General features: G+C 33.5%; 2 protein-coding genes across 2 annotated transcripts; both read right to left on the reverse strand.

Annotated features, from left to right (window-relative positions):
• Positions 1–356: 356 nt before the first annotated feature.
• On the reverse strand, positions 357–11,763 carry LOC139524565 (uncharacterized PE-PGRS family protein PE_PGRS46-like). The gene is made up of 2 exons (XM_071319419.1): positions 9,843–11,763; positions 357–3,736 (listed from the first exon to the last, which is right to left on the reverse strand). The coding sequence occupies exons 1-2, from the start codon at positions 9,898–9,900 to the stop codon at positions 822–824; spliced, it is 2,973 nt and encodes a 990-aa protein (XP_071175520.1). The 5' UTR covers positions 9,901–11,763; the 3' UTR covers positions 357–821.
• Positions 11,764–11,920: 157 nt separating this feature from the next.
• Positions 11,921–13,994, reverse strand: LOC139524566 (homeobox protein 2-like). Its single transcript, XM_071319420.1, has 2 exons — positions 13,838–13,994; positions 11,921–13,464 (listed from the first exon to the last, which is right to left on the reverse strand). The coding sequence occupies exons 1-2, from the start codon at positions 13,893–13,895 to the stop codon at positions 11,969–11,971; spliced, it is 1,554 nt and encodes a 517-aa protein (XP_071175521.1). The 5' UTR covers positions 13,896–13,994; the 3' UTR covers positions 11,921–11,968.
• Positions 13,995–20,170: the final 6,176 nt, after the last annotated feature.

Consider the following 20,170-nt stretch of genomic DNA (forward strand, 5'->3'; position numbering starts at 1 on the left):
ATCAACTGTTTACAAAACTTTGAATCGTTTGAAAACTATGAATGGTCTACCCCTTTAAGAGATTATCTTAACTTGACTTGACATAACCTTGTCTGGTGTACGTATTATGAGCCTAGTAGCATGGGTGAGTGTTTTTACAATATTCACTAACCTTAATTTTGCTGTTTAACTTTAACTGATAAGCGGACAATGTAACTCCTATAATTACATGGCAATATTTATAACATACACAGTATTGTGTGTTCACCCTCTGAACAAGTTGGAATGGTGGAATCATGTCGCTTTGATTGTGTGCTTGAAAATAACGTAATATTAAATTTTTCACTAAATTTTTATTTTGTTTTTGACCTGACAGAATACATAGGCCTTCATTACTAGATGTTTTTTTTTTATTTCAATATCATAGCTCCTCGCAGGTGACGTAAAGCCAAGCCGATTTGTTTGATCACTACCTATTAAACCTCAATTACAATTTCTGAAAATAAAACAACTCAAGATGCAATTGAATAACACATTAGAAAATTTTATACAAAATTTGTATTGTTTGATCTCTTATATAACATGGTATTTAAAAAATGTATTTAACCTTATATGAAAATCGAACGTATCAATTCTTGTGTCTAATTCGTCTCTTATTTTGTTAAGTCAGATTAACAAAATAAGTTTTCATATATCTTTCCCAAATGGACGGTCGATGGAATTGTAATTTTATAATTGTCTAGTTGCCGTCTCGTCCTAAGAATCTAAGTCAATTTATGGATTTTTCATCTTTGTCTTCGTCATCGTTGTCTAAATCTAAAGCTCTAGACAATGACTGCCTTTTAAGCAGTACGACTTCTTAATTTTGGAGTATTCAACCGTCTAACGATGCTTGATGGTCTTCCCTTATCCTCCCACCAGTCATCCATATCTGAATCATCATCTTCCCATCCTTCGGAAAGAACCGTTTTCGGTATTACTACTTTTCCATTCCCCGGAACTTTGGTTGGATTTGCAGTTTTCGGATTAAAATTTCGTTCGGAACTATCACTTTCCCATAAATCATTGTCATCGTTGTACCAATCGTCGCCGTTATCATCATTTCTGTCGTCTCTGTCATCGCTGTACCAATCGTCGCTGTACCATTCACTATCGGAGCCACCAACATGAGCCCTCTTCTTTACTTCCGACTTGATATTATTGTTGTTTTTATTATTTCCATTCTTCTTTATTAGTTTGTCGTCCCATTCCTCGCTAGTACTACTATACCAATCACTGTCAGAATCACTAAAATGAGCCCTCGATTTTTCTTCAGCCCTGATATTATTACTGTTTTTATTATTTCCATTTGTGTTATCCTTTTGGGATTCCCATTCTTCACTGCTATACCAATCACTGTCGGAATCACTAAAATGAGCCCTTGACTTTTTTCCCGCCTTGATATTATTATTATTATTATTATTGTGATTATTATTATTATTATTATTTCCATTTGTTTTAATCCTTTTGTCTTCCCATTCTTCACTGCTATACCAATCACTGTCGGAATCACTGAAATGACCCCTCGGCCTTAATACTGCCTTATTAATGTTATTCTGTTTATTACTTCCTTTCTTGTATCTTTTTTTACCGTCCCATTCTTCACTAGTAGTACTATACAAATCATCTGATATGTCACTGGAATCATCACTATACCATTCCGAGTCACTGCCTAGAGCATTGTTTTGAACTCCAACAGGACTTTTAGGTGCTGTAGTTATCATCGCTGATTTTCTTATTGTCAACCTGCCGTCCGAGTCACTATCCCAACGATCACTATACCAATCACTATTAGAATCATATCTAAATCTTGATGCCACTTTGTTCCTGTTATTTCTAGCTGGATGATATCTGTCACTATCACTATCCCAACCATTGTCACTTCCCCAGCTACCAGAGCTCCGACCGCCACGTACTGTGTTTGACCTCCATGCACCATCAGAGCTATCTGAACTGAACTCCCAACTGTCAGACTCACGAACCCATCTTCTACCAGATCTCGATCTCCATTTCATATGTGCCTTACCACCTCTGTTTCGTTTTACTGGATGATCTCCTTCAGTTGGTTGCGGTGGTTCAATACCTCCATTTATCATCATACCATCTCCGTTTATCATATCATCTCCATTTGACACACCACCTCCATTTGTCATACCACCTCTATTTGGCATACGACCTCCATTGGTCATACCAACTCCCTTTGACATAACACCTCCATTTGTCATACCACCTCTATTTGGCATACGACCTCCATTGGTCATACCAATTCCCTTTGACATAACACCTCCATTTGTCATACCACCTGCGTTTGTCAAACCCCCTCCATTTGTCATACCACCCCCGTTTGTCATACCATCTCCATTTGTCATACCACCTTCACCACCTCCATTTGTCATACCACCTCCACCACCTCCATTTGTCAAACCACCTCCACCATCTCCATTTGTCATACCATCTCCATTTGTCATACCACCTCCACCACCTCCATTTTGAAAACCACCTCCATTTGTCATACCACCTCCATTTATCATACCACCTCCATTTGTCATACCTACTCCACTTGTCATACCACCTCCATTTGTCCTACCACCTCCATTTGTCATACCATCTCCATTTGGAAAACCACCTCCATTTGTCATACCACCTCCATTCGTCTTACCATCTCCCTTTGACATAACACCTCCATTTGTCATACCTACTCCATTTGTCATATCATCTCCATTTGTCTTACCATCTCCATTTGGCATACCACCTCCATTTGTCATACCACCTCCATTCGTCATACCACCTCCTTTTGGCATACCACCGCCATTTGGCATACCACCTCTATTTGTCATACCACCTCCATTCGTCATACCACCTCCATTTGACATAACACCTCCATTTGTCATACCACCTCCATTCGTCATACCACCTCCATTTGTCATACCACCTCCATTCGTCATACCACTTCCATTTGACATACCACCTCCATTTGTCATACTATCTTCATTTGGCAAACCACCTCCATTTGTCATACCACCTCCATTTGTCATACCACCTCCATTCGTCATACCACCTCCATTTGTCATACCACCTCCATTTGTCATGCCATCTCCATTTATCATACCACCTCCACCACCTCCATTTGGAAAACCACGTATATTTGTCATACCCCTTCCATTTGTCATACCACCTCCATTTATCATACCACCTCCACCCCCTCCATTTGGCATACCAGCTCCATTTGTCATATCCCCTCCATTAATCAAACCACCTCCATTTGGCATACCACCTTCATTTGTCATACCACCTCCATTTGTCATTCCACCTCCATTCGTCATAACACCTCCAAATGACATACCACCTCCATTGATCATACCACCTTCATTTGTCATACCCCCTCCATTTGTCATACCACCTCCATTTGGCATACCACCTCCATTGATCATACCACCTCCATTTGTCATACCACCTCCACCACCACCATTTGGCATACCACTTCCATTTGTCATACCACCTCCACCACCACCATTTGGCATACCACCTCCATTAATCATACCACCTCCATTTGGCATACCACCTCCATTTGTCATGCCATCTCGATTTGATATACCACCTCCATTTGTCATACCACCTCCGTTTTGCATACCACCTCCTCCTTTAAATTCACCATTCCCATTACGTTCCCCATTTTCATTGCCGTTTCTACTGTTTGATCCATTATCCCCGGTGCCTCCTGTAGATAGAGGTACATTTAGATTAAAAGTACAAAATAAGTTTGAAAATAGTAAAATAAACACTTATGTTTATATTTCAAGCCAAAGACAATACTAGTAGATTGGTTGATTGATGACTAATAAATGGCCATAACAAAAACATGCATATAAGAAAGGAATTTCAAGCATTTATGTGATCTGTTTTAGAATGGAAATTTCTTAGCCTTTTGTAGCTTGCTATGTTGTATAGGTTTTGCTCATTGTCAATGGCCGTGCGGTTACAGATAGGACTTTCCAGAAACACACTTCCGGAAGCCCGAAACTTATTTAAATACTAGTATATATTTAAATATAGATTATTGTCTTTGTTTTGAAGTATACTGAAGTGCAGAGTACCCACGTGAAGTAAAACAAAGCAATGTGTACATTTAGTTTACAATCATTTTCAGCTTTATAATCGTGTTTGCTAACGAGTATATTAGAAGACAAAATACCATTACTATTTTTTTGTCTTTATATACACCTAAAAGTATTTTTAAAATCAATATTAGATTAATATAAAGATCCATTTTGTTACATTTTTTTATCAATTTATTTGGCAATCGCCAATGGCAGTCAGAAGGGTTTAAGAACATCAGCTGTTTGACCTGTTAGTTAAATGGGTTTTGTTAAGATATACTTTTTCACTTTTTTGGTCTTTTGGAAAATGTTGTTTGTGCTATTTTTATATCCCTCTACTACAACATTTGTTTTTTACACACTCACGTTTAAAAATTGCGGTTTTTATCCAACACACTCATAGGTTTGAGCGTTGTTTTCAATTCTGACTTGTTTATAAATTTTCGTTTGGGCTTGTTTTATATTCTCCCTCCAGTTTATATAATCCGTTCATCCTATTTCAACTCTTTAAGATTCAAGAGTATATCCTAACTTGAGGTAAATTATGTGGCCGTCCAAAAACCATTACTATCCCTAACATCAACGAAGAGACATTAATTGTCGAAATCCGTATATGGTGTACTAATTTGTGTACCTAATGTGTGTGGTATAACATCTTTGCCACAAGTTTATTGTTTTCTGTTTGGTATTAAATAAATATAAAGATCCATTTTATTACATATTATATAAAGTTCGTCTAAACAACTGCCCAACAATGTTAGATTTGTAAATTTGAGGAAGCAATTTTTTTTATCTTCCCTGTCCAGGATTCGAACGCATGCTACTCAGGCGGAAACCCAGTTGAAATAGAACAAAAGAATCAAAGCTCTTTGTTAGAAAAAGCGATAAATTCTTACTGTAATGTTTATTAAAGTAACAAAATCTTAAAAAAAACTATTAGAAACAAATAAAAAAGACAGTTTTAGGCTAAATAACAAAGTATTTTATCATAAAACATCATTTGCACAAGTTTTCCAGTTATCTTTTACATAATTAAGCAGAACAATGGATATCAAGTAGAAAACATTAGTGTTTATTCAGTTGGTTCTAAAAAAAAGAATGCATAACCTCCGATTAAAACAACTTACCACGGACGGAGAACATAGCAATCTATTTCTTCCTTAATTTTTGCTTCTAACCTTCCATCATGTGACTCAAGAAAAAATTCGAAAAACCGGTTAACAATTGCATCAAAAAGAGAAAATAGAGTGCACCTTTTCATGTTAGGGCGTGTTTGAGTTGAATATTTTGTCTTGAAAATGTATTAAGCAAGAGTATTTGATACATCATCTCGCTTCAGATTCTATAATTTTTATACATCCAGGCTACAGGTTGCTGTATAACATCAAAAATTCACAGTACTAAAAGATTAGATATATTTGTCAAGTGAAATACATTCCTATTGAATCACAAAAACAGAGAAGGTGTGTTCGACTAGCAGTTTTCTTACTAAAAGTGCTTGACGACAGACTTTTAAGTTGGATCTTAAAAATGCATATCTGCGAGAAAAAAAAATGATTTTATGGGTGTGATAACTAGGGCTTATAGTCTTCAATCTTTCCTTGTCAGATTTAATCTAGCGTCGTAATACAGTACATATATAAGGCATAAAGATCGAATTGTAACAGATCAGCTGAATTGTCTATTGTAAAGGATCCTAAAAATCAAAGTAAGACGCAGTCACAGAAATAATTATATTATAAGTACGTCTGAACCAGTGACGACTCTACAACAGATTTAATCCATCGTATCACCAGCAGTGATGGTGCTACAAGGCTGAAAATACATTATGTATATATAATTCGTCTATGGAACAGCCCAACAATGTTAGATCTGTAAATTTGAGGTATCAAATGTTTTTTTCTTCCCTGGCCGGGAGTCACACTCATGCTACTGAGGTATATTGGCATCAAATCGTCTTGCACTATGTCCGACGCGCTAGACCACCCGACCACCAAGGCTTTATAATAACTAAGCTTTCGGTGGGTTGGTGTTACCTTTACTCGTCAGTTTTTATTTAGCATTGTTGCATAGTACATGATATAAAAGGCATGATGACGGAATTGTAGCATATCAGCTTAATTATCTGTTGCAAAGAATCCTACAAATGAATGTAAGATGCAGTTACAAAACTAATTATATTTAAAGTACGTCCGAACCAATGACGACTATGCAACATATTTTATTCATCGGATCATCAGCAGTGATGGTGATATAAGGCTGAACATTCATTATGTATATATAATTCGTCTAAATAACTGCACAATACTGTTAGATCTGTAAATTTGAGGTAGGAACTTTTTTGGTTCTTCCATGGCCGGGATTCGAACTCATGCTAATTGGATATCGTGGCACGAAATCGCCTTGCACTTTGCCTGACGCGCTAGATCACTCAACCACCTAGGCTCTAGACAACAAAGCATTCGGTGGCTAAAAATTAGCAACAATCAACATTCAATCTAATTAGGCGTGGATCAGTTTGATAATAAACTGATGCAGTTACTAAATTAGATTATATAAAATTGAGAATGGAAATGGGGAATGTGCCAATGAGACAACAACCCGACCATAGAAAAAAACAACAGCAGAAGGTCACCAACAGGTCTTCAATGTAGCGAGAAATTCCCGCACCCGGAGGCGTCCTTCAGCTGTCCCCTAAACAAATATATACTAGTCCAGTGATAATGAACGCCATACTAATTTCCAAATTGTACACAAGAAACTAAAATTAAAATAATACAAGACTAACAAAGGCCAGATGCTCCTGACTTGGGACAGGCGCAAAAATGCGGCGGGGTTAAACATGTTTGTGAGATCTCAACCCTCCCCCTATACCTCTAACCAATGTAGAAAAGTAAACGCATAACAATACGCACATTAAAATTCAGTTCAAGAGAAGTCCGAGTCTGATGTCAGAAGATGTAACCAAAGAAAATAAACAAAATGACAATAATACATAAATAACAACAGACTACTAGCAGTTAACTGACATGCCAGCTCCAGACTTCAATTAAACTGACTGAAAGATTATGATTTCATCATATGAACATCAGGCACAATCCTTCCCGTTAGGGGTTTAGTATCATACCATCATAACATATATGAGAAGAACATACATGCCTAAGAATGTAACCTTAACACACGAATGAGTGTTAGGAATAGTTGTCATATTCTATATATATTCACGCAGTATATCGCTAAAGAAATTAGCTTCCTAAGGCATTTGCAGCCATCAAGGTGAAAATCGGATAACGGACCACCAATAGACAGAGAAAAAGTAGGATTTCTGATTATTTATTTGTTATTTTTATGAAATTGAAGAATACATATAGACATAACTGTTTTCGATTGTGAGATGTAAGATTTTCTTCAACCGATCTAGATTAACGGAGAAATAAGTAAACAAGCTCGTCAAAATGATAAATTGAGTGAACCTTGCCTCGATTTTTTTTTAACTTTTATCTTTGAATTGTGCACATTGTACGGTATTTAAGGTACAGAAAGAAACATATTAAAACGGAGAGTGCAACACTAGTCACTTTGAGCAATATCAATGTTTGTATATGTGCATGGAACGAAATATGATATAAAGCAACAAAGATCAACCACTAACTTACATGCTTTTGGATTCGGGACTTGCATATTTAAAGAATAGTGGGTTTAAATGCATTGGCGCTAACCCCTCACCTCCCACCTTTCACAGTGGTGTAACGGCATGTAACATAAGAACACTCAAACTACAAAAATCAGTTGTAAAGGGCCTAACTTGTTCGATTACAGAGTCTGGATAGTAAATGTTCCATTTGTGCTTAAAATTATATCTTTGTTATGATTATACCTCTTACTATAATACATAATGAGGCCGTTAGTATTCTCAATTGAATTGTTTTATAATTTTTAATGTCGGAGCTTTTTATGGCCGACTATACGCTATGGGTAGTTCTTGCTTGAGGCCGTACAGTTGCCTTTGATATGTACATCAACTTTATTTGAACTTTGTTGGATAGTTATCCCATTGGCAATCATACCACATCTCATTATTTTTTAAAATGAAAGGAAAGAAATGTTGGATTTCGATGATTGTTTTAGTATTATTGTTTTTTTTTTTGGGGGGGGGTCTAAAACTCAACTTGCATATACTATTATGATTCCCAAAAAATGTATAAACTTAGTAATCAAATACCCATACATCCTATTTGGCGTTTTTGTTTCTGATTTCTCTTTTCTTATAAAAGTTTAAGATGATATACACTATACATGTAGTTATATTATATCATTATTGGCGGACGCCCAATTTTTAGCAATAAAAACTAAAATTATTATGTCATGTTTTCCACGGTTTTATAAATGGGATTATTTTTTAGCTTAAAATTATTTAAAATGTGTTTTCATTGACACACATGACCAATACGTCCGGCTCTTGAAACTGACCTTGTATATCGACAATCATTAACTTGACCAACGTCAATAAATTGTAAAACAAATGTCAATGTACGATAATCATTACACAATGGAGAGAAAAAAAAACCATTTTCTTTTATAAAATTATAACAAATTGTAAGAAAATCCTTGTTGGATTTGTTGATGGCCAGAGCAATTTACTAATTAAGACTTATACAAAGTATAATAGTTACAAGGAGGGGTTTAACTAGATTTTTAACGCATGATTATTTGAATCACTGCGCCGTATAAAAATGCATGCATAAATATTTGTCTTATTCTCTTTATTATGAATATTTGTGTTTAGAAATGTTTGTTTTCAGACGACAGTAGGAAAGATTACACACTCAATTAGAGTATTTATTAAAATAACCATTCTGTTGTCCAAAAATATCTCATATCAAATATCTGTCTTTCAAATATTAAGGCCACACAAATATACACTATCCAAATTTGAACACTTTAATTTACATAATTCATATAACTCAAATTGCGCAACAAGCTTCATTTCTTTGTATTTCGCCGTAAGATATTTGTTTTTATACAAATCAAAATTAAAGTTTTTCCGGAATCAAATAAATAATAAGTTGTCATCTGAATGACGAATTTTTAATTTACTTCTAATGATTATGCAATAATTTTCTATGACAAAAGCGGGTCCTGATTTGTGACACTTTAGGACGAAACTGGGTCGTACAAATTTACAAAACCGGGTCCTTCACATTTGACATGACCCATTTCTTTCGTTCCATGCACATTAATACAAATATTGATGTACTTAACGTGACTAATCTTGCAATCACTGTGTTTATATCTTTCATTCCGTACATTACTTTCCGTACAATGTCCACAATTTAATGAGAAATTTAACAAATTCGTAGCAAGGTTTACTCAATCCATCATTTTGACGTTCCTGTTTACTTATTTCGCCGTTGATCATAATTGTTTGTACAAAAACTTACATTTCAACGAAAATAGTTATATGCGTATAAATAGTCTTCAATATCATTAAAATAACAAAATAATATCCAGAAATTCCTTCTTTTTTCTGTCTACTGGTAGTTCGTCACCATACCAGATATTAGATACTTTTGAGTCCAAACATTCTTTGCCGTGATAGTTTAGACACAGTGAAATTCTCCTATCGCGTCTCCACATTTTTTTTATATTTACTTTAGATATGTTTTGTGTGTGTAAAAACTATACATGTACATATAATACATACTACAACAATATTTGTATACATACCTGCATCAATATAAGCTATAAATAAAATAAGAATCCATATCACAGCCAACTTTCCCATTTTGAAAGATTTGCGTTACACTATAAGCTTCGTAACGTCTTTGTATAATAGTTATCTGACACTAATTGTCATTTTGTAATTTATTAGAGATATGTGTATACTTAATTAAACTCAAAATATATCATATGCGTGTACAAAATTAATTACTATTTTTTTCCATTAAAATCTGTACATTTACCTAGTAATTATAACTTCTTAACTTAGCTGTATTTGTCAAAACTTTTAGAATTTTTGGTCTTCTATGCTCTTAAACATCGTACTTTATTTTGCCTTTTTAACTTTTTTGAATTCAAGCGTCACTGATGAGTCTTTAGTAGACGAAACGCGCGTCTGGCGTAAATACAAAATTTAATCATGGTACCTATGATGAGTTTGTTTATTCCGAAAGTGTGAAAATCTTTATCAAATGATGATGCAATACAAATAGACTTCTAAAAACTGATCTACCAGATTCATTTTAAATATTTTGTGAAAGCCTCCACAAAAGAAGCATCAATTTCAACTTGAATATGAAATATGTTATAGCTTTCAGATAACAAATAGCTAATGTTATTTTAAAGGATGTTGTCATGTTTTGGAATATTTATCCGATTTTCAGCATCCTCTGGTTTTATCCATTTGAATTCCTTAAAACATTTTGCCAATTGAAACACATTTTTCTTTTTATAAATCATTTATATGTAAAATTAAAAGCTATCAGTAAAAGTCCTATAAAATCTTTGTTATTTTTTGATAGTTTTTGAGAACCTAAACTTGTCAATGATAAAGATATAAAAATCAAGAGAGAACATATTCCATCCAAAATTTCAATGGTTTATATCTCGAAAACAAGCACATTGACTTATATTTTATTTTTGCTATTTAGGTTCCTTTATGAATCCCCTATCAATCTATACTAGTACTTTGAAAAGCTTGTTACTTTGAACAATTTATTCAGTTCTATAAAGCAACTACATTATAATCTTTACATCCTTACCCTTTGGTTGTTAGTGTAAAATTTTCTTATTGTTAATTCTACCACATATTTTAATATTACTGAAAGAATTTATCATTCTAATATTGAAAATGATCATATTAGAATAGAGAATGAGATCTTGATGTAGGATGAGAAATATTACCACTTATCAAATATGAATACTGTACAGCTTCTAAATATCAATTCTTCACTATGCATTGTTAGGTTAAAGAAAATTTAAACAGAATTGGAGATCAACTGCTTACTGTATACACATCCAAGATTGACTTGAGTATAGAAATATGGTTACCAGGAACTCTCAAGTCCGATCGAAAAAACACTGATTGTAATATTTTTTTGAAACAAAGTCACATCCGAACAGCAGACAGACTCAAAGGTGTCATGTAGTTTCTCACGAAAAAGAACTTTTCGATTAGGTCTTCTGTTCTATTTAGCAACGCAAAATGTCTGACGTTAAAGCTAATGCATTCCGTTACATAAATGTCTTTCTGGACCTTAACTGCGGGCAGAATCGAGTAATTCATTTTATTTCCTACTAATCAAACATAGTGTCGATAATTTTTTGTCTTACATTGGACTCTCTTACAAAACTGATTGCAATATGAAAATATAAATTATATTTAAATCTTAAAATAAAACTATTTTAATGATGTTACAATAAGGACCAAAAAACTGTTATATAAGTTTTGAGATGTTCCTGAGACTCAAACGCTAAACTAAATGAATATTTATAGTAATGAAGGTACGGTGTAATTTTATACATCCTTGATAACCATCGATAAAACTTCAGTCACACTTTCTTGAAGGGAAACAATTTAAGATGCAAGCAATTATCAAATAAAAACCTTTATACAATGATTTTATCGATTGATGTATATATCATGGTAATATAAAAATATATATATATATAGTCTCATATAAAATTCGCAGGTATTATCATTTTTTTTTTAACGTTTTGTAAAATCACCAAGATAGAAATAATTTCAAATCATCTTTTTCTAATTCTCATTTTTGTTTAGTCAGGAAAATAAACGAGGCAGCAAATATCATTACAACCAGGATGGTCGATGGGATTTTAATCTAAACATTTGGCTAGTCGTCGTCTCGTCCTAAAAACTTAAGTCCAGGTATTGGTTTTTCATCTGTGTCATCGTCGTCTAAACCTAAAGCTCTAGACAACTGTCGTCTTTTAGCAGTACGACTTCTTAATTTTGGAGTATTCAACCGTCTTACGATGTTTGATGCTCTTCCTTTATCTTCCCACCATTCATCCATATCTGAATCATCATCTTCCCATCCCTCGGAAAGAACTGTTTTCGGTATTACTACTTTTCCTTTTCCCAGAACTTTGGTGGGATTTGCAGTTTTCCGTTTAAAATTTCGTTCTGAACTATCACTTTCCCATAAATCATTGTCATCGCTGTACCAATCGTCGCCGTTATCATCATTCCTGTCGTCTTTGTCATCACTGTACCAATCGTCGCTGTACCAGTCACTGTCGGAGCCACCAAAATGAGCCCTCTTCCTTACTTCCGCCTTGATATTATTATTTTTATTATTTCCATTTTTCTTAATTTGTTTGTCGTCCCATTCCTCACTAGTACTGCTATACCAATCACTGTCGTCGGAATCACTAAAATAAGCCCTCACCTTTTTTCCCGCCTTGATATTATTATTAATTTTGTTATTTCCTACTTTGTTTATCCTTTTGTCGTTCCATTCTTCACTGCTATACCACTCACTGTCGGAATCACTAAACTGACCCCTCGGTCTTCCTACTGCCTTATTAATGAGTTTCTGTTTATTATTACCAATCTTGTTCATTATTTTACCGTCCAATTCTTCAGTACTATACCAATCATCTGATTTGTCACTGGAATCATCACTATACCATCCCGAGTCACTGTCTAGAACATTGTTTTGAACTCCAAATCGACGTTTAGGTGCTACAGTTTTTATCGCTGATTTCCTTATTGTGAATCTATCGTCCGAATCACTATCCCATCGTTCACTATACCAATCATCGCTATCAGAATCGTCTCCAAATCTTGGTGCCAATCTGTTCTTCATGTTATTTATAGCTGGTTGAATTTCATAACTATCACTATCCCAACTGTTGTCACTTCCCCAGCTACTAGAACTCTGTCCACCGTGTACTGTTTTTGACCTCCATGCACCATCAGAACTCTCCGAACTGAAATCCCAACTGTCAGGATCACGAACCCATCTTTTAAGCGATCTTAATCTCAATTTCCTATTTGGCTTACCACCTCTAATTGGTGGCGTTGTGTTACTACCTGTACTCGGTGGCGTTGGGTTACCACCTGTTATTGGTGGCGTTGGGTTACCAATTTCAGTTGGTGGTGATGTCACAGCAGGTTCATTTGGTTGCATTGAAGGTGTTGTATTATCATCTCCATTTGGTGTCATTGGAGTTGATGTATCATCACCTCTTCGCAACACAACAACACCATTATTTCCATTACTTCCGCCATTTCCATTATTTCCATTATTTCCATTATTTCCATTATTTCCGCCATTTCCATCACCGTTTCTACCGTTTGGTGCATCATCTACAGGGAGTCCTCCTGTAAATAAAACTTATTTTATTACTTTGTGGCGTATATTATATATTTATCTAATAATTTGAATTAAAACTTCGACAATTTGACAGTTTTTTGTCTTTTTCATTTATATACTTCGAATACCTTGGTACATGTGAACCGAAAAATATATTATTTATCCCTGTTTCACTGGTTAACGGACTATCACTGATGTCATTCTTCTTTGTAAATTCACAAAATCATCGTATCGCGTATTCATATTTTTTATATCTACAAAAATGTTGTTTTTCTTTATTCACATTTAATGCCTTTTTTTTATATACATAATGAATGTTTTTTATGTATGAAAAATCTATAAGTAAATGTTAAAAATATATATCACTATGTGTTCACATACCTGCATTAATATAAACTATAAATAAAGTAAATATCCATATCACAGCCAACTTTCTCATTTTGAAAGATTTGCTGTTCACTCTATTAGTCTTTGAAACGTCCTCATGTAAATGTTACCTGACACTAAATGTCCTTTTATAACTCATTAGAGATATGTGTATACTTAATTATACAAAAAATATATCATATGCATGTACAATATTAATTACTATTTATTACATTAATATCTGTACGTTTACCTACTAGTGATAACTTATTCAGAAAGTGTGAAAATCGTGATCAAATGATGTAATACAAATAAATTTCTCAAAACTCATCTCACAGATTTTTTTTAATATTTTTTGAAAGCGTCCACTGAAGGTGCATCCATTTCACACCGAATATGGAAAATATATTACTTTTTTATGATCGAATGCCATTAACGTGTCTGGCTTTTTAAATAGTTTCTGTGCCAATAACTAATTAACTTAAGCGAACCTAAAGATGTTTATCACCAACCCAGTAGTCAGCACTTCTGTGTTGACATGAATCATCATTGATATGGTCATAATTATAAACTATCTGTAATAGAAACTCAGGAATTCATTACCTTAGCTGTATTTGGCAAACTTTTTAGGAATGTTTGGTCCTCAATGCTTTTCAACTTCGTACTTTGTTTGGATTTTTAACTTTTTTAGACGAAATGCGCGTCTGGCGCAAACACAAAACTTAAATTCTGGTATCTATAATGAGTTATATATTAACTCTGCAGGTAATACAATTTATTCAGTTCTATTACATATAGAATAACCATACATTGTCTCGAAATATCAATGTTATTTGTACAAGGCTTAGAAACAAGTAGAAAGCGAGGCTGTGCCGAGCATTTCTACCTGTTTCGATCCGAGTACAAATAACATTGATATTTCGAGACAATGTATGGTTATTCTTTATATACTGCAACTCTTATAACTGTTCTAAATGAAGTATTTAGGGAAAAAACCATCATTTCTCAATTTTGAGCGGAAGACGTAAAATTTCCGCGAACCTGTATGTTTTATTGACGTCTAAATAAAACTCTACAGAAACACATTGTCAACGTCATAAACAAGGTGATATACGGTCAGTGACTGTATATCACATATGAATATACGGTCATTGCAATTTGACTGCTCAAATAGCACAGCTGCAGTATATAACATTATAATCATCACATCCTTGCATTTTTGTCTTAGGTGTATAGTTTTCTAATTGGCATTGATACCATACGATATTATTTTAATGTTAATGAATGAATTTATCATTCTGATATTGAAACATTATCAGATTCAAATAGAAGATGAGATTTTGATATAATACTAGTATAAGAAGTATTAGCAGTGAATAAAGATAAACACCAGACTTCGTTTGAATATGAAGTCTCCACAGTGCATTTTAAGATAAAATGAAAGTTAAACAAAGATGGAGAACAACCATATACTTTACACGCCCTAAATGTAGACTTGAACGGAACTATGGTCACCCGGACCTCTCCAGTTCGATCGAAAAACACTGATTGTTGAATAGTTTTAAAGTTAAAAATTTCTAAAATATATTTTTTTATCTGATTTTTGGGTTTATAAGACTGTAACACAATTATTGGTGAAGAAAAAAAAATATGGTGGTGCACTCCTGGTTTTGCTACGACCCTTTGAAAATGCCCAATTTTGATGATTTTCCAATTTTTCATCGATTTTTACCTATTTTTTGGCTATTATCGTGAAAAAAATCACAGTTCCATAATTAAACTTTTTCTTATACTTTCTATAACGATGAAGTGGACCAATCTGAAAAAATTTTACGTAAAAAAACTATAATTAGATGTTGATATAAGAAAGTGTTATCATGTGTTGACGCTTTTTTGTGTAAAATTCACCATGCTGTCAATTTTGTCAATTTGTGATTTTTCTCAGTTTTAAGAACAAAATGCATGTTATTTCAACTTTTTTGTTATAAATGATTAAAAAAATACATATCTAAGTAATTAAAAAAGACCAAAATGATATTGGATACACATGATTCTTGTTAAATCACTTTTTGTATCCCTCGCGCATTTTCCCAAAATTTTAGCTAAAAATACTGACTTGATTGGTCGTAAAATTTGAAAACTGGATTATTCAAAATCTATTCATTGCAAATACACAATTTTTTTACAGAGTAATATTTGATTATAAAATTTTTAAAATTCATTCAGATTTTCCACTTGTATCACATGTTTTGGAAATAATTCAAGAACGAGATTTCAACGAGACTGAAACGTCGGAAGAATACATCCTTAAATGTGCCATCCAAACGCATGTGTTATAAAGATGCCATGTTCTTTGGCAAGTAATTCAAAATATGCATATTTGCTGCTTATCAAAAAATGTTATGTAACGTTAAATGTTGATAATCGTTGTCCTATAATGAACTTCTTTTTACAAAATCAGTTTGCAATGTTAAAATATAACTGATTTTCAAATCTGGCAATAAAACTACCTCTTTGTTGCATTGAGAACTTCAAGATACTGTCATAAAAGTTTTGAGATGTTCCCTGAGGCTCAAACGCTTAGCCTTAAGATTATTAATTGTAATGAAGGTACACTGTCATTTCTACATCCTTGTCAATAAATAATATGTTCACCTGCTGTCTGTTTTAATGTTTGTAATGTTTTACAGTGAACTATTTACTTTATAAAAAAGAAAAAACAAACTTTCGAGACTTAAAAACGTGTGGTTTTAAAAAAGTAGTAAAAAAAACTACGGTGAAAAGTATGTTTAAATTTAACCAGAACAATAATTCTGTCGTTACATATCTTATTGATTTGATTATTTAGAGCAGTTTGTGTTGAATGAGGTAAATTGAAAGTGTTGAGAATTAGTTGGAGAATAAGGTTGGTCACGTCCTCCGCATGATGAGTTAACAAAAGGAAAAGGATGTAAAAATTGAATAAGTGAACTAAGGAAGGGAGGGATTCGACAGGGCGAACCATTTTTCATTGACGTATTTCGCCCTTTTATTGATTATTAAATTTTATTCCTATAAATGTGAAAACAAATACCACAAGCGTTTTAATCTATGACATGAAATTACATGCTGATGAAGATTTATTTCCCCGAGGGTATCACCAGCCCAGTATTCAGCACTTCTGTGTTGACTTGAGTTATCTTTGATATGTTAATATTTATAAATCAACTGTTTTCAAAATTTTTTAATTTTTGAAATTCAAAGGCTTTTCTACCTCAGGAATTGATTACCTTAGCTGTATTTGGCAAAACTTTTAGGAATTTTTGGTCCTCAATGCTCTTCAACTTCGTACTTTATTTGACCTTTTAACATTTTTTGATTCGGGCGTCACTGATGAGTCTTTTGTAGACGAAACTAGCGTCTGGCGTATATATAAAATTTTAATTCGGGTATCTATGATCAGTTTATTTACAACCGCTAGGTCGATGCCACTGCTGGTGGAGATTTATTTCCCCGAGGGCTTCACCAGCCTAGTAGTAGCACTTCTGTGTTGACTTGAGTTATCATTGATATGTTCATATTTATAAATTAACTGTTAACAAAATTTTGAAATTTTGAAATACTAAGGCTCTTTCTACCTCAGGAATATATATATATAGAGATTAACTTAGCTATATTTGGCAAGACTTTTAGAAATGTTTTGTATTCAATGCTTTTCAACTTCGTACTTTATTTGGCCTTATAACATTTTTTGATTTGAGCTTCACTGATGAATCTTTTGTAGACGAAACGCTCGTCTGGCATATATATGAAATTTTAATCCTGGTATCTATGATCAGGTTATTAATAGTCATTGTACTTTTGTACGTTCATATCTTTCTATTTCTATTTTAATTTTTTGTTTTCATATCGGGTCATGTGACCATCAGCTGTCTTAGACTTCCCGATGTAGTTTTGTATTGCGTCTAGTCAAACATATGTTTCTACATATATAGGTGCATTTGCTGCCAAATTCACTCATACATGTCTAAGATGAAACAGGATGTCGATATCGACGATATCGACAATGTCGACACGATATCGACTCAATATCGACAAATGAATTTACCGTGACAAAACACACTGTCGATATCGACAATTTCGGTACGATATCGACGAATGAAGATAGCATGAAAATATATATTGTCGATATCGTCGATATCGACAATAACAACACGATATCGAATCGATATAGAAAATTTCTGAATTAAAAAATGTATGAACAAACAAGACGTCGATATCGTCGAAATCGACAACAGCGATACGATATCGATTAGATATTGACTCAGAAAATTTTAAACCTTTCCCCGATGATATATGGTATATGGATATACATTAAAGGAGAAAAAAACATAATCTTCAAAAGAAGTGTTGACAACCCAGGACTATATAAGAAGAAGGGCAAACAGAGGACAAAAGACAAACCCGGTAACAAATACGACATTCAAGGACAAACAACAACATTTGACATTGAAACTAAAAACAATTGAAAAACGCAGACCCCGAAATGTATGGATGAATGTCAAGTTAAGATATTTAACATGATCTTTTAAATGCATTGCCAACATTGACAAAAATCGTATGTAAACTGGATTTAAAAAGAAAATATACGGATTAACTTCAACCGGAGGGGAAAAAAATATAAACGCACATAGTCCTACTTTAGAATGATACAATCAATAATCAAATTACCTTCATTTGTTGTCAAATTTAAGTTTACCAATTTCAAAGCAATGAATGAAGACTGGTGTAAAATATATTCCGTTGGCATTCCTTGATCTGTTTGACTGTTTTGCCATTGGAAATCTCTTTCTCTTTCAACTTCTATTATCTTCTCCCTCAGTCTTGCCATTTCTGTCTGATTAGTATACATGGTGCTACTAGGTGGGTAGATATGTGTGTCGCTGCGTGGTACCATTCTTGGTGGATTAACAGTCTGGTCATAAGTCATGTCAATACTTGCTTTATTTTGAGTGTTCAGTACACTTTGAGGAATGTTCATTGCACTCGGGGCGCAATGATATGGATAAATTGTGCTCAGTGCACTATTTATTTGTGAAAAAGTGTTCTTTACACTTAGATTACAAATTTGTGCTCAGTGCACTATAATTTGACATGTAAGTGCTCGGTGCACTTTGAACAGGGGCATGTGTGCTCTGCGTACCATACGGAAAAAACTATAAGTACTTTGAATAGGTGGACTAGTTGTATATGGATGTGAACTTTGACTATTTATTGAAACACTGCCTAATGAATTACTACTACTACCCATGTTTAATGAAGATGGACCAGCTTGAACTAAGGATGTATGTAAACTTTGCGTCATACTAGAATTTCCCTCACTACTTGAAAATATCGGCAATGGTAGCCCTCTATTCCGTAAATACATACTGACTTTGGACAAATGCAAGGTTTTAATCTTATAATATACTATGTGTGTAATGCTTTAAGAAATCTGTGCTCTACTGAGGATTTTTTTTTATCTTGCCCAAGTTTGTTTGTTTGTTTTGTTTTTTGTTGTTGTGTTTTTTTTACTGCTCAGTATCAGTGACTCTTATTAAGAAAATGATTATTACACTTTAAAATATCAGAAATCTTTCTAGTGTTCACCTTTATGGGTTTTTTTTAAATGGAAAAAAAAACGATACACCTTTGAGTGTCAGTCACTCTTTTGTGCTCACTTATATATACTCAAATTATACACCTTTGAGTGTCAGTCACTCTATAGTGTTCACTAAATAGTACTTAAATAAAACACCTTTGAGTGTCAGTCACTCTTTAGTGCTCACTTATTTATACTCAAATAATACACCTTTGAGTGTCAGTCACTCTTTAGTGTTCACTAAAATATGCTTTTTTTTAAATAACACTTTAAGTCTTAAATTAACTTTTTGTGTTTCTTAATTTATACTTTTAAAAATTTATATTTATTTTTCTCCCCCTATTTGTTAAAACTCTTTGTGTATCAAGTTACAATTTGAGTATCAATAATTTTAAATCAAAAGAATTTCAGTGGCAATTTGATAAAAATTAAATTCGTCCACCGCTGCCACCAATTTGTAGCGCCGACCGTTTATTAAGTTTACCAATTTCAAAGCAATGAATGAAGACTGGTGTAAAATATATTCCGTTTATTATAACAGAAATAAATGTGAAATGTATTGCAATTTACAATAAATAGTAGTTAAATATTCTCTATGTGTTCATTTACCTATAAAATAACTAATCTGTGAAGTTATATATATTTTGAAGTTCGTTTCTGAAAGCAGCTGAACGTTGGCAATCCAAAATTGAAACTGCCCTAGTCCACCTTGTTTACAAAGTGAATAC

Source organism: Mytilus edulis, chromosome 5 (assembly GCF_963676685.1).
Source record: "Mytilus edulis chromosome 5, xbMytEdul2.2, whole genome shotgun sequence".
NCBI lineage: Eukaryota > Metazoa > Mollusca > Bivalvia > Mytilida > Mytilidae > Mytilus > Mytilus edulis.